Raw genomic sequence first — 14,592 nt, 5'->3', positions numbered from 1 at the left:
ATTTTCCACTATCCTGGATAAACTACTTCCATTTTCAGAGGTTTGAAAGTTTTTTTTCCCTCTAGTTAAGAACTAAGATGAAGCTCCGCAGAAGTTCATTAAATTTGGTTCAGTAGAAGATAAATTATTGTTGTCATCGTAAAAGTACGATTGCAACAATACAAGTTACAATAATTCGCTTCTGGCTGAAGATGACGTCACTTCCGTAACGCTTTTCGCATGACGGTTTTTCGTTACAAAATTTTTGGAATAACGCCAGTAAAAACGTTTTTAACATCAAAACCAATAACACCGGTGGATTCAGCGCATAAAATACAGGTAAGAAATATAAGCGAACTTTTTTGTTACATAATATCAGTTATTCAGTTCGCCCAAATACAGACTATAGAATTCCAATTGCTTTTTCATTTCATGTAATTAGTTTCAAAGGAGAAAACCAAATAAGTTTATTAAAGTTGCATAAGCCATCATTATGGTATTAGAAAGAGTCCAGAAATGTTCGTATTATGCCATGTGCGAAACTTATGTATATATAAAAACTCGCTTTAATTTATCTTTAACGTTTTGGGATGTAAGAATAAGTGTTTGCGTAAAAATAAGTGTTCAAATACGATTGCTTCTAACTTGATTAATGTGGGAAAATGCCTAAAATAGTTCCTCCTGCACACGCGTCGTATGGACCACGTGGCCCTTCAAATCTTTAAATGGTATATCGTAGCTAATGTGAGGACACATTACTCACTAGCATGACCGATCTTTATCGTCGGACACCAGCCAAGTACAAAATTTACTCTCTAACCAGGTGTGTTTATAGAAGGTTGAGTTTGGGTTCAGATGTGTGATCCTCCATGCTATCTATGGAAACCGGAAGTAATTAGCTGTCATCTCGGAAAATTTCTGAAAGCTATATACGAGAAGCAGAACGGTTTGCACCACGGATAAGACAAATTCCTTAAATTAGGAAAGAAACATGGAAAATTGCATTTTCGTGTAAGCTTTCAGGGTTCTGATTTTAGAATTCATAATATTGCTTTGCAACGCTACATCCTTCCATTTTATTGCCGCCTCTGGTATTTTTAAAGTCAATTGTATCAAACATGCGTATAAAGAAGTATGTGGTTGTGTGTATCAGTGTGCGAATGACACGATAATTGATTTTCATTTCAAGAAAAAAATCCCACTTTGCCTTACAACATAGAAGAAATCTGCGTTATTTCATTTGTGTTGAAAATACTTTTTTGGCTGCCAAAGAGCGAAACTAAATCCCCCTGGTGCTGACACCTATGTCTGTCTTCTCATTGGTCGCTACTTCCCGTAATGCCAACCCTTTTTTTTTTTTTCTTCTTCAATGATGGTTCGGGATACTTACGTCATAGTTTGAATTCCTACGAACTTCAGCTTTTCAATCTTAAAGTTGAAGCTCATATTTCTTCACCGCCTACGTCAACTTAACCCTTAACTGCACGATGATTCATTGTTCTATGAAGCATTCTTATCAAGATATCACTATTCTTTGCTGAATTCCATGTTCACTTTGAGTTTTTTTTATTTAATTACAGAATTTGAAAATTAACACCAGCTGGCAGCATAATGATTGACTATAAAATGCGTGCAGGTCTCGTGCGAACTTTGAATATATTAATATGCATGAAGCTATCTTTTACTATTGTTATTTAACTTGACCAAGTTTTAATTTATTTTTCTCGCGTTAAAAGCAGTAAAATTGATTAACCAACAAATTGCAAACACGAGGCCATGCAGCAATATGTTCACTCACCATTTTTCCAGGACGTAGATGAATGCCATTGCAATGATGTACATGATTAAAGCAATTAAACATGTAATGATATCATTGTAAATGTATTTAGATATTGAATTGAAAACGTTAAATTCTGTGGATGACAAAAAAGAAGAGAGGTGAAAGTGGATTTTAATGCCAATCATTTAGACATCTATTTCACAATAGTTAGAAATATGGGATAGTTTCTAACCGCATTTAGTCTTCACTGTCCTGGTGTTTATAAAAATTTATAAACATAATTTATAAAAATGATCCTTAGAAAGACATTCACTTCCATCAGGCAAATTTGTCTGTTTCCGTTATTGGTTGTTTGTGGTTCTTCATCCGATCTCACAATTTTGGGTAAGAAGTACAGCAGTATTTTGTTTACGTTATAATCACAACTGCCAAATTAAATTAACAATTTTATCACATATAGATGAATATCTGCATGTCCATTTTGTTTTTAAAAACATGTTTTTATGATGCATGTGAAAACGTGTTCTTATCAATCGCAGATTCCTTGAAAAGGTATTGTAAACATTGAACACGTGGCCATATCGATGAATTTATGAAACGACACCTAATTCTTTTTATATTTGTTTATTAAGTAATTATCAAAACTATACAAAATATCGTGTATCAAGCTATACATCTCATGTATTTCCAACCTGTATTCGAAAGAGGTAAAAATAATTATAAAAGCACTCAAAATCATTTCTCTTACTACAGGAAATGATCTGCATGCATCGCCCTTAAATCTATTGCACAATATTCGCATGCATCAGCTGAATGCCAATTCCTGATTCTACTTTAAGTCTAGAAAATTCTAAGATTAATACTCTTCGTGTTTAGTAGACAGAAACCGAAGAGAGAAGACTCATTGAGCAGTGTTAACCATCAATGAAGACATCTCAAAATGTCTTCTTGGCCAAGGCATTGGACATACGTTCTAGGAAGCAATCGCAAACAGTTATTGATTATTATCCCTGATACAAACACACTATTATTAGTTGCAACTGCCACTTGTACGTTAAACTCACTGGGGTAGGTGTTATGATAGTTAGCCAAGTTAGTTGGGTAAGAGGTTAAGGTGGCAGATTGGCTACTTCTAAAATCGCAATTTGCACTCAAACAGTTAACTAATTCCTGTTAGTTAATTAGTATAATAAACTATTCTATGTATAAAGGACATGGATAATACCATCCCTCTTGAATGCATCGATTAGGGTTTTATCGAGGCACTGACTATAAATATATAACTACATTTGCAAACGTTAGTAGCGTTTTTAATAGTTGATGTTATGATAAACAAATGTAGGGAGAAGTTAATAGTAACAGGGTTGTAATCACATCGAAATAGTTAAACATTAGAAAACGCACTTCACCTGCATTTATAATCATAATCCACCAAATAAGAAATGCTCACGCAGCGAAATATTTTAATTAGATCGCTATAGCCACGATTTATGGCTCATTAGAACTACATTTTGATATCTTGATAGCAATTATGACATCACAGTTATTAATGAGCAATATCTGGTGAGAATCTAATAACAGAGCTGAGATCAATAAATTCGACAGCTCAATGATGGTACCATCCACTGAGTGAGTGTGCTGGAAAACTAAGCTTCTTTCATTCTGGTTATATGATTATTGCATTAATAAGCAGAGCGAAGCCCGTTTTGTATCACAATCGAAATACGAGATGTATCAAACGATAATACAAAAGGATAGAAAAATATTAAAAAAAAATCTGTTTAGAATAAAACTTCCCACTGGCTACATTTGTCTTCCAACAGTGAACGAACTCTCTGGCAAGATGCCAAGTTGGGAGGACATTAGCAATATATCCATCGACACGGCGTGGGACTCTTGACATAAAAGACCCCTGTGCTAATCCGGAGGGATTCAATTATTCTTCTGGCAGTTGACTCCTTCTCGTGTGACATCCACCTCTTGCTGGAATAGAAAAGGTACTGAAGGGCAACTTAGAACAGGCTGCCAAGATTTTAGCCAAGACGCTAGTAGAAATTGCTGGACCATTGAATAAGTCATTGAACTAAATACTAAATCTCAAATAGTAGGTACATCTTTAGAATTCGAGGCACTGGAAGGAGTTGAACACGCTTCAAAAGGACGGGTCCAATACCAAACAACTCTCGGAAGAAAAGACGAAGTTGATGTTTTAAAGGTAGAGGTGTAAGAGCGTGCTCGAGTAACAGTTTCCTCTGTTCTTCTGAGAGTAGTAAGCACCTCTTAATACCTGCTATGTTGAAAGACTCTGCCGCATCCAATACGACTGTCAGTACATCGGCCGTTTTATCAGGATCGAGTTTGTGCAAGCATTTAAGAATACCGAGGGGGTGATGGAGCTGGGATTTAATGACGACCCTTGCTCCGTATCGCAGGAGTAACCTCACTAGGTCGGCATTGGGCTGTTCGCAACAGTTAAAGTATTCTCCCATTGGTGGCTTCAGTAATGGACCTTGGTCGGAAACTGTGATGGCGTTCGGGTCCGCTCCGCACTCTAGAAGTAAGTGGATGATGTCGACTTTGTTGTCAACTTTCTCCGACAGGGCAATGTGCAAAGGACACCCGATGATCGGCGATCCAGTATTGACATCGGCTCCTGAATCGATTAGTAATTGAACCATGTCGGCGTTTCCCCGGAGGATGGCGAAATCCAGTGGCGATGGTTTCTGGTACTCTGAAGGGAAGTGAACTACAGCTCCGTGAGACAAGAGCAGGCGGACCGTGTCCATGTTGCCACTGAGAACCGCGTAGTGAAGGACAGTTCGGTGGTCGTGTCGTTCGGGGGTCATGGCATTAACGTCAGCTCCGTGGCTGATTAGCAGTTTGGCAGCTGGCAATCCCTGGGGATGTCGACAAGCTTTCATAAGAGGAGTCAGGCCCGATCTGTCTCGTGAATCGGGATCCGCTCCAAATTTCAGCAGCAGCTCCAAAAACGTGATGTTCAGAGGGCTGATGAGGTTGATCTCCGCTCCAAGGAAGTAACGAGCATTCGGATCGGAGCCGTTCTTTAGCAGAAGTTCTGCGGTAGAATGATGCCCGTTCTTCACAGCTAGTCGCAGTGGTTCGTCAGCCAGCGTAGCCCGAGGAGGGTTGCCCAAAGCTTTGTCATCGGGACCGAGCTCGGTGAAGCAGACGCGGGCTCGGTGTTTGAGAAGTAGTTTGATCAAGTCGATGTACCCTCTCTCGGCACACAGATGGAGGGCAGTGTATCCAACGTCGTCCATGGCGTCTGGGTCACTGCCCCGCACCAACAGTAGATTCACGGCTTCGGTATATTGTTGATACACCGCGTAGTGGATGGGTCGTAGGCCCTGGGTTACGGGTTCATTTACCTTCGCTCCACAGGCGAGAAGGATTCGGATGTCATCCAGCGGGGCACAGCGGATGATGCTGTCCGCCAACTCCCTTTGCAGCGTTTGTAGACAAGGTACTGACGGCATGATGATCACTTGTTATTATTTGTCAGCTTCTAAAACGAAAACAAAATAAATGAATTAATTTGGTTATGGCTTATACAGATCCTCTCAAACTGCTACTTAAATTACTTCTTAATTTACTGGCATGAAGAAATTAAATGCTTTAACGCAGGACAATGCAAAGGGGGAATAAAATGCTACTATATTCTGAGTTCAGAAGCACTCCCTAAATGTTTGTTAAATTCTAATAATATAAGAAAAGGTAGGTGAAGCCCAAAACCAACTGTGTCCGTGCACTCAGTCCTAAGATATCATTGTATGATCCTGCTTTAATGCTACGAAATATCCTATTTAGTTTAATTTTCGTTTTAAATTTTTCATTGTCTATGTTGAAATGGGTAATTTTAAATACAATCCAATAAAAGCTTCATGTATTATTTTTTTGTGCATTCATATAGATAGTTGATAAAAAAATATACATTTTTTACTGTATTTTTTATCCTCATCATAATCGGAATGCTTTTATACTACATTGGTGTGCAAAACTTAAGGACCATCACTATTTCTAAAGGTTACAACCACAAAATCAAACGAAACAGCCTGTGGCGATTTGCATAACTGTGGCCGTTCAGTAGAAAGCTGGTGCACATGCAAAAATTTGAATCGTGGTGAGAGGGCTCACATAAACAGATTAAAAGCAGCAGTTCAGTAGTTCTGTGAAAATTACCGAATAGTGACCACGACTGTTACAGACGTTCGATTGGTTTCATACAGTGCTACAGACAACGAGAGGCCAATAGACAACATCTGGATGACTTTACCGGGGGTCGAATAATTGGGAAGGTTGAAGTGCGAAGAGTGTGGCTGCAGAGTTCGGTATCGCCCATAGCCTCGTCTCACATGCGTGGTCGGCCTTCTGAACGACAGGTACAGCTGTCGAAGGACCAGTGGTGGTCGTCCACGAAAAACAACGCTCAATGATGACCGCTATATACTCCTACAGGCCAGGAGAGGAAAGACACCAGATAGCGGGATCCACAGCAAGCCAGCTGCACAGGACGCAGTATATCGCGGTTTACTGTGGCCAGGCGACTCCACAAAGATGGAGTGCCCCACGGCCAGTACGCTGTGTCCCTTTAACACCTGCCCATCGGAGACACCGTTTACAGTGGTGCATCGAACAGAAGGACTGGATAGCAGCGCAATGGGGTAAGGGACTCTTTATTGATGAGAGTAGATTCAGTTTCAGTAGAGATTCTGGACGTCAGCTAATCTGGCGAGAGGTTAGCACACGGTATCACCCCGCAAACATCACTGAAAGGGATCGATATGGCAGTCGAGGTGTTCTCGTCTGGGGAGGCATTATCTTGGATGGACGTACACAACTCCAGATACTGGAAGACGGTTCCGTAACCGGTGCACGCTACTGTACTGAGGTAATTCTTCCCCATGTACCTTAGAACAATGTTCAAAAACATTGCTCTAAGTATGGACAGGCGGTGCAAAGCTTGCATCGACATTAGGGGTGGCCATATCTCCTACTGAGGACCACCTCTTCCCTTTGTTCGATCTTTGGCATGGCAGTCAGATGGAACGATCTGACTGGCAGATGGAACGATCTTTGGCATGGCAGTCAGTGCTGTTGCCATTTTTGCATAAAGTTCCTCTATACCGTTTTGTTTCCGTTGTTGTTTCCTCCATCATTTCTGTACCTCACGAGGTTCCTTTGGTATGCTTTTCCCATATCCAGGCCACTCCTATGAGAAGCTACAGGTTAAAACCTGACTGGTCCTTAAGTTTTGCACACCACTGTATATACATTTTTTACTTTTATGTTAACTTTATTCTTATGAAACATGAATCCTTAAAAATTCAAACACGATTTATGTTTGTGATGTATAACTATATAAGCAAAGAAAAAAAATCAAAATGGTTTCTGTTGTTTTACGTGCATTAATGAAGAGATAGTGCACGGTCAGTAAAAAAACTGTTGAATATAATCAATATTGGTTGCCACTCAAATAACACATGCGATTTGAATGGAGAAAATTTTAGCAAAAAGAAACTATTTCCTTTATAGATCGAAAAAAAAAAAAAAAAAACACACTGGTACCCACGTTGTGAAAAAAGCCCATCAAAATTCTTTATGTCATTGAGGGGATTCGAACTCAAGTCTTTTGCTGTGGATATGGGGAGGACGATGATTATACTAATTACGCTACCGAGTAAGGCGATAATCTCAGCATTTCAGAAGTTGTCAAACTCTTGGTCATTGATTACTAGAACTCAAACTTTTTCGTTTGAATGAGGAACATCTTTAAGATTATCCAGACATTAAAAATTTGTAATCTCTGGTTTGATTTAGTTGGAGCGAGGGAGGTGACCTCGAGGAGGATATTAAACACCAATTTGAATCGCACTTCACGTTCAGTTCAACGATTTATGAACTCTATTTGTGCGTTCAGAGAAAAACCCATTTCTATCTCACTATTCAGGCTGCTTTAAATTCACCATTGCAACGTCTGACAGCTGTCTCTATAAATAGGAACTCGACTCGACTGTTACTTTGATTATCGGACGCTGATTTGAGGTGCGTAACCTACGCCATCTTCCTTCTGGCCTGCCGCCACCTGGTCGCGAGTTATTTTTAGAGCTGGCCAATGTCACGTTAACTTACACAACGCGCAGTACTGTAGACGAAAGCGCTTCCCGCTGATCGGCAGAAGAATGAGTTTGGCAACCAGTCCGTTAACATTTTCCGGCAAAGACTTCGAGTAAATTCATTTGGAAAGTTACTCCAACGTGGGTGATGATGCAAGTTTCATCTTGAAGCCAAGCCCTCCTCCAGATAAAGGCAAATGATGGATGCCACTGATTAACTATTTGTAGTGCCATTAAAATCATATTTTCTTTTTTAACTTGAGGTATATAAGATTACACAGTTGTAAAGGTAATATTTCAAAAAACAATACAAGAAAACTTCATTTACTTTATTATTTCGTATAATTTCTTGCTACCCACTGTGGGAATTATCATTGGAGCATGTAGTCTTTCGAAAATTTCATCTTTCCAGTAGTTCTTAAAAAAAGAAGAGAATTAGATCGGGAGTTATTTAAATATGTTTAAGAGAGAGGGGGAAGGGTTATGATTATTATTTATTAATTTGAGAAATCGGTGATTTATAGGTCGTTTTTTCTGCATTCTAATCTGTATATCTGGGATTTTTTAAACCATACAAAATTTACTTATTGTTTTTAGTTCGAAAGTTGATCTTCAGGGACTAAAGATTTATTCTTTTCAAGGAGCAAATTAGTTTCTGTTGGTTATAAAAAATGAATGAGCTGGAAGGCCCTCGCATGTAGCACAGTGGTATAGTCACCGTCCTCCCCACACCTTTATCCACAATGTGGTTGAGTTAGTCGATCTCAAGAGGGAGAGGAATGCATGGATTTTTCATCCGGGTTTTCAGGCCAGCAAATAGGCAAATCAACCACAGAATGTACGCTATTTACAAAGGGAATATGTTATAGCGTTATAAGTTGCTTTGGCGATTAATACACCCACATGCTCACTAAAACAATTTAGACCTTTTGATTCGACGAATTCGAGTGTTTTTCCGTTGTGATCTCACTTTTCGTGGCCATGATAAAAATATGAAGTTCTAGCCAGCCCTAACTTAAGTAACTAACTCCAATGAAGTTCGTTTTAAAATGTTGCTTAAAGGTATAGAAATTTTAATTAACTTTTATTCAAGAACAGTAATAGTGTTACTACAATCCTCATTCCATAAGAAGTTTTCAAAGATAAGTTTTCAAGCTATCTCTGGAAAAATGCGCTGCATGAATTGGATTCTTTTAGTTACAAGGAACCTTGCCAAACTGATGGGGTGAGCCACGGTGTTGAAGAGACAGAATTGGTTACGGGCTGTCTACCATGGTATGCACTTCCCTAATAAGTAAGAAATGCACACAATGCAATACTTCGCCTTTAGGATGGGTACGGGAACTTCACAAGAAATAAAAAGAAATTTTTCAGTTGCACACCACTGAATATTTTGCTTCTCTCTACCCACCACCACCGAGACACAATACGTGAAAAGCAAGTTTGTAAAGTGAAAACCGACATGTTCTAGAGAAAACTCTATAACCGTTCCCTATTTTCGAGGTTTGAATGGAACACCTGGGTGCATTTCGTATTGAATCGTGGTTAATTAGAACTGTAGTTGAGAGATTGTCAAAGGATTAAGGCTTGTGCAAAGTCATCCAGTTAAACACTGGTAAGCAGAAGCTGTAAATCATCCACTGAGCAACAGAAGGGCCTCGAGTAGTACAGTTTAGGTTTGTTCTGGTTGTAAAAATCTACAATTATTTATTAAATACAAAGGGATCTATACAACTGTACGAGATATCCAGCTATCCGCAACGAACACTTCGATTTCGAAACTTCTAAAGAAAACTTTTGATAGAACAGTCATTCCTTGAACCAACGCATTTTACTCCAATGAGAAGCTTCTGTCTTCAACTCATTTTTCTTATAATATCCTGTTTTTCAAAACTTTCTTTTGGCGAAGCTCTCTCTTTCATCCCTTAAGTGTTTATTATTTTTACGTTGTTCGTCTTTCTGTCGCGGTGTGAGGACTGTGCGTCATCACGGTGATGCAAACTTCCAGGAAGACTAAGAAGGAGGTTATCTATTCTAGACCACGTGACGATTTCGTCTTCTGACGTTCAGTGGTCTTCTATTTCTGTGTTTCTTCTCAAACTAACACATTGTTCAATGTCTATTCTTGTCTTTCAGCAATTTCTACAGTTACCAGAGTCAGTCATCGTATTGTGATCTGTTTGGATTTTATTTCTCCTTCCTGTCCCACCAATACGAACGTTTATTTATATTAAACACGTTACAGTGTGGTGATTCAAAGTAAAATACATAAATAAAATAACATAAAGAACTAATCTCAATTATTAAATAATAAATGTAGAAAACATTAAAATAAAGTTTATAATTTTTTTTATATTTCGTTGTTCTAAACAGGATATCAATTTTATTTGATGTACATTTAGGTTATGATACATGGTAACTTTATTAGGTTCACATTATAGTATAGAAAAATACTAAAAAGAACATTTTTCGTTCAATATTTATTGACAATGACTATATAAAATTTTTCAACTTTAAATTTAATGACAAAAAACTTCATATTTTCTCTGAATTGGTAGAAATGAATACGGATTCAGCAACATATATAACAGGAAACGAAACTGCCCGAGCTAGTCGAGAAAGTGCGATGGCTTGACGTTTCCTAGTCTATAAAAGAAGACCATATTTAGTCAGTGACTTAGATAGATCAAAATCTAATTGTAAACAGTTTTTGATCGTGCCATTTCTAAGATATTTAAATGAGTTCTTCTGGCTTGACATCGGTAATTGCACCTCAGGCAGTCGAGTCCAAACATGGGCGTCATCCATTAGCTTTTCTTCTTAATTAATCCCATTTTGCTTTGATAATCGGATCACCCCCCCTTCCTCCCAGGTTTCTTGGATATTACAAACTGCAGGATTAAGTCCAATATTAACAAGTTTCTTTTGATTTCTCAATCCTTAATCCGTTCATGGTAGGGTTCAATGGCCTCATGTGTATTTGCAACCATCATAAATATAATAATTAGTCGATCTCAGCCGGTGGGAGTAGGGTAGGTATATTTGTCTGTAGGGCCTTGAATACACCTTTTGTATACACTGGCACAATATGGCCGTCGATGCACATAGTCCAATTCATGTAATACGAAAATACAGTAATATTTTTACAGTCTTTATCTTGTAAACTGCTCTGCCCTTTGTGGCAGCCAATAAGATAAACGGACAGTTTATTTGTTTATATTATCTACATTTACTTAGATTAACATTCGATAAACATTAATTTCCAATAATTTCTGTCCTCGAGGACCATTACAAAGCAATGCATTTAAAGATCAGGAGTATCCATTCTTACTTGAAATTATTTCGAATATTGTGTAAAGTCTCCTACATCCTGCTAAGAATAGCTAAAGTTTACTCGTTATTCCGAAATTTGTCAAATCACCCTTTAGAACCACCATATTCATTACAATTCTTTCCTCAATTACTTTTCTCACAGAGCTGCGTATTATCAGGAGATTAGGCCTGGAGGCAACGTTTCTTTATTCTATATTCCCACAAAAAATCATTTCTGTTAATTCGAGTCCCCCAATAGGTTCAGGGTGTTTGTGGAGCTGGGTCCATTGCACCATATGGCGTTACACAATTGCTTCTCCTATTCTTAGATATTCATCCCAAAAGACCCTTAACGTTTAATAAATGTAACTTTCATGACGCCGCCATCTTCTGCTTTCACTAATAAGGTGGTGTCTTAAAGATCAAGAACTAAATTAACATCTCCATGCGGGCAGTTCTCGATCCCGATCGGATCCTCTTTTCCGTCTGTCTACCATTCCAAATACAAAGGCGTCACTGCATTCGGCCACCTCATGAGCATATCTGTTGGCCTTCGAACGTCTCCTCATTAACCACCTCAAGGCCATGCGCTTTCGGTCCTGCCAAGGATAGACAAACTAAAACCTCACCATTTACACTGTGACGTCACTCTTCCTAGCGCCCTCTTCCTAACTACAAAGAAGAGTCTCAGTTGTATTAAACCGGTAAGTTTACACAAAGGTTTTTTTATACTTTAAGTTCAAGTCTGATAAATTATCGTCGAACATACTTTCTGATCAAAGTCCACATTGTTTAACGACGATATTTGGACATTCTGTAGCCATCTGCGTTTTGACAAAGGAATTAAAAATAACTAATTGGAAGCGTTGCTCTCTAATAGTACCATATGTTGAAACGGAATTACGATAACATGGTACCAAAGTCTTTATGTTAGGAAAAATCCAAACAATACAACTTAGCAATTTATAAAACGAAGTAATGGAGCTACATCCCATTGGCGAAATGAATTGAATCTTAAATTCGTGAAAAATTGAAAGATCCTTAAATTTTAGTTTTATTATTAAAGAAATTTAATGAAAATTCTTTAAGAAAGAATAATATGGAATAATAATAATTGCTTTAATAATAAGGACTATTTTCACGCGTTTGTTAGAGAGAGAGAGAGAGAGAAAGAGAGTTTTATTCGTTCTTTCTTTTTCTATTCAGAGTTTCACATCTCTCAGAGTAATAATTGACATCGAATTCTAAACGAAAATAAGCCCATTAAGACAATAATCATTGAAGTTCTTACCTGAGTGATTAGCTGAAGCTCCTGACAAGTGGACACCCTGGAAGTTAACCTCCACTCACCCAAACAACAATGCTATTCAACAGCCGATTTCTTTTCTAAGTTGATTGAAGCTTTACTCCAGCTGATCTCTCTCCACGAAACTCTCTGGTGTGAGACTGCGTCTCGTTTCACGAGTGTTTTGACGTTGTCTCTTCCATAAACACAAGCACGTGATGGGTGAATGTGCGCCGCTAGTTCTAAGCTGCGCGATCTTGGGCTCGCGCAACACTTCGGTTTTGCCTTGGCAACGATTGGCTTGTTGCGAGAAAGCCGCGTGCCTTTCATTACTGCGTCTCATCGTAGAACACGAGGTTCTGCTTACCGAGATTTTTCTCTTTCTTTGTTTGCTAACACGCGAAAGTTCATTGTGATGTGATAATAGCGTCGACATTGTGATCCTTTTTAGTGTAAACATCGGGGTGAGAAAATGTTCAGAAGCGTCAGAACAGAAATAAGTGGTGTCGAAACCCATCCGAAAGAATACACACAAACCGGTGGGACTGCCATTGCCTCGCTTGCAAATAGAAACAGGTATGATTCGTGAACGGAAGTTGAATATGTGCTTCTGTAGTTAGGAAAATACAAGGAGGGCACAGAGTACGTGGTGTAATCCAAGTAATCTCACAGGATTCGGAAGAAACAGTATTTGATCTGAATTATTAAAATATAATTTCAAAGGTTAAATGTATATCTATCCTCAGATAATCATTAGAAGCAGAAGAAGAAACACTAAACAAAACGTAAATTTTGAATTTTTACCTTCTTATATCCGATGGCTTTGGGCGCCAAGGTGACCTTTTTTTTCCCCCTCTGGTGGAGCGGAGGACCGTCGCCTTATAAAGTGTACTTCAGTCCACTTTTTAAAATGACGGTCACGTTTTAAAGATTAAAAAACAGTTTGCGTTTTTTAAATAGTTTTTTTTTATAGTGATTTATCGTGAGACCAATTCTTCCACTCTTCCACAAATGAGTAGGGGGATACCAGTACCCTCGGTCATCTTAAATTATCATCTGTGGTTCTAACTCCTAAAATTTGCATCCGTTTTTTCTTTTTAAGTTCATTAAAATTCGTCTACTCCTATGAGTAATCATTCTCTTTACTCGTAGGAGTAGGCGAATTAAAGTTGGCCAACTCCCAAGAATAAACCGAATGATAACTTCAATAAACTGGCCACCCACCTTGCATTGTTTTTTCCATAAACTACTACTCCTACAAAGTGTATACACATTGTGCATTTTTCATCCGTTCTGCATTCTCTGGAGCACCCTTTTGTACTCCCAAAATAACTCTTAGTAATATCAAACAAACAAAAGAAAAATCAAATCCGTTTCATTTCCACAATCACTACCACACAATGATATCGTTAGACTCGGGTGCAGGGCTAGTTTCGAGACTTCCATATATTCTATTATAAAATTAATTCCAAAACGAATTTTTAGAAGGGACCTTTCTCTCTCGAGGCACAGACATTTTGTACCAATGCACGTCCTCCTCCTCCTTTGCACAGCTTTGGCACCCTGCAAATGTTAACGGTTATCACAAAGGCCCCGATTTTTTTGGAACACTGATTGTTGAAGAATCCGTCTTCATACATCAAGAGAAAACTTACTCTTTTCCACAGATTGCAGAATAAATAAAACAGAAATGGTCAAATGGTCCAATAACCCGTGTCCAGTACCTCGATTCCAATTGGTTAAATTCATTTAAGATAAAAAAAAAAAAGCATTTTAACACAGATACAAACGAGTCAATCTACCATTCATCATTGCGTTGCATTCTCCAATTGAAGTCCTGGTGGGCAGCAATTATAAATACTCGCCAGTGTGGAGAGGACCATCATTATAACTACCGTTCTCTCCACAGTGCGTGGAAAAAGCCCCAGTTCGAATTTCGTCAATGATTCAAGGAATTTATGTGTTCTTTTCACAACAAGGCCGAGTTAGTCAGTCTTGAACGTTCGTTACATAGTTTTATCTTCCTGTAACACCCGTGTTACGACCAGCAAACCGAACCAAGAATGTATGCGATTACAGACAGTATACTGATGTCATACTCG

At 38.4% G+C, this 14,592-nt stretch overlaps 2 protein-coding genes across 2 annotated transcripts in view; one reads left to right on the top strand and one right to left on the bottom strand.

The window, feature by feature from the left end:
• Positions 1-2,421: 2,421 nt before the first annotated feature.
• LOC150080709 (ankyrin repeat domain-containing protein 61-like) lies at positions 2,422-12,672 on the bottom strand. Its single transcript, XM_090381354.1, has 2 exons — positions 12,497-12,672; positions 2,422-5,285 (listed from the first exon to the last, which is right to left on the bottom strand). The coding sequence occupies exon 2, from the start codon at positions 5,254-5,256 to the stop codon at positions 3,850-3,852; it is 1,407 nt and encodes a 468-aa protein (XP_090237480.1). The 5' UTR covers positions 5,257-5,285; positions 12,497-12,672; the 3' UTR covers positions 2,422-3,849.
• Positions 11,869-14,592, top strand: part of LOC150080708 (uncharacterized) — a 116,389-nt gene continuing 113,665 nt past the window's right edge. The window contains exon 1 of the mRNA XM_090381355.1: positions 11,869-11,909. The gene's annotated coding sequence lies outside the window, so the exon portion shown is untranslated. The remainder of the gene's footprint in view (positions 11,910-14,592) is intronic.

Source organism: Mastigoproctus giganteus, chromosome 9 (genome assembly GCF_048544385.1).
Source record: "Mastigoproctus giganteus isolate SK-2022 chromosome 9, ASM4854438v1, whole genome shotgun sequence".
Classification (NCBI taxonomy): Eukaryota; Metazoa; Arthropoda; class Arachnida; order Uropygi; family Thelyphonidae; genus Mastigoproctus; species Mastigoproctus giganteus.
The sequence above is the reverse complement of the archived record's forward strand: the minus strand, read 5'-3'. Positions and strand labels throughout refer to the sequence as shown.

Bases quoted from the DNA above. Each gene is read 5' to 3' on its own strand.
- LOC150080709 (XM_090381354.1), bottom strand. From the start codon at position 5,256: ATGCCGTCAGTACCTTGTCTACAAACGCTGCAAAGGGAGTTGGCGGAC.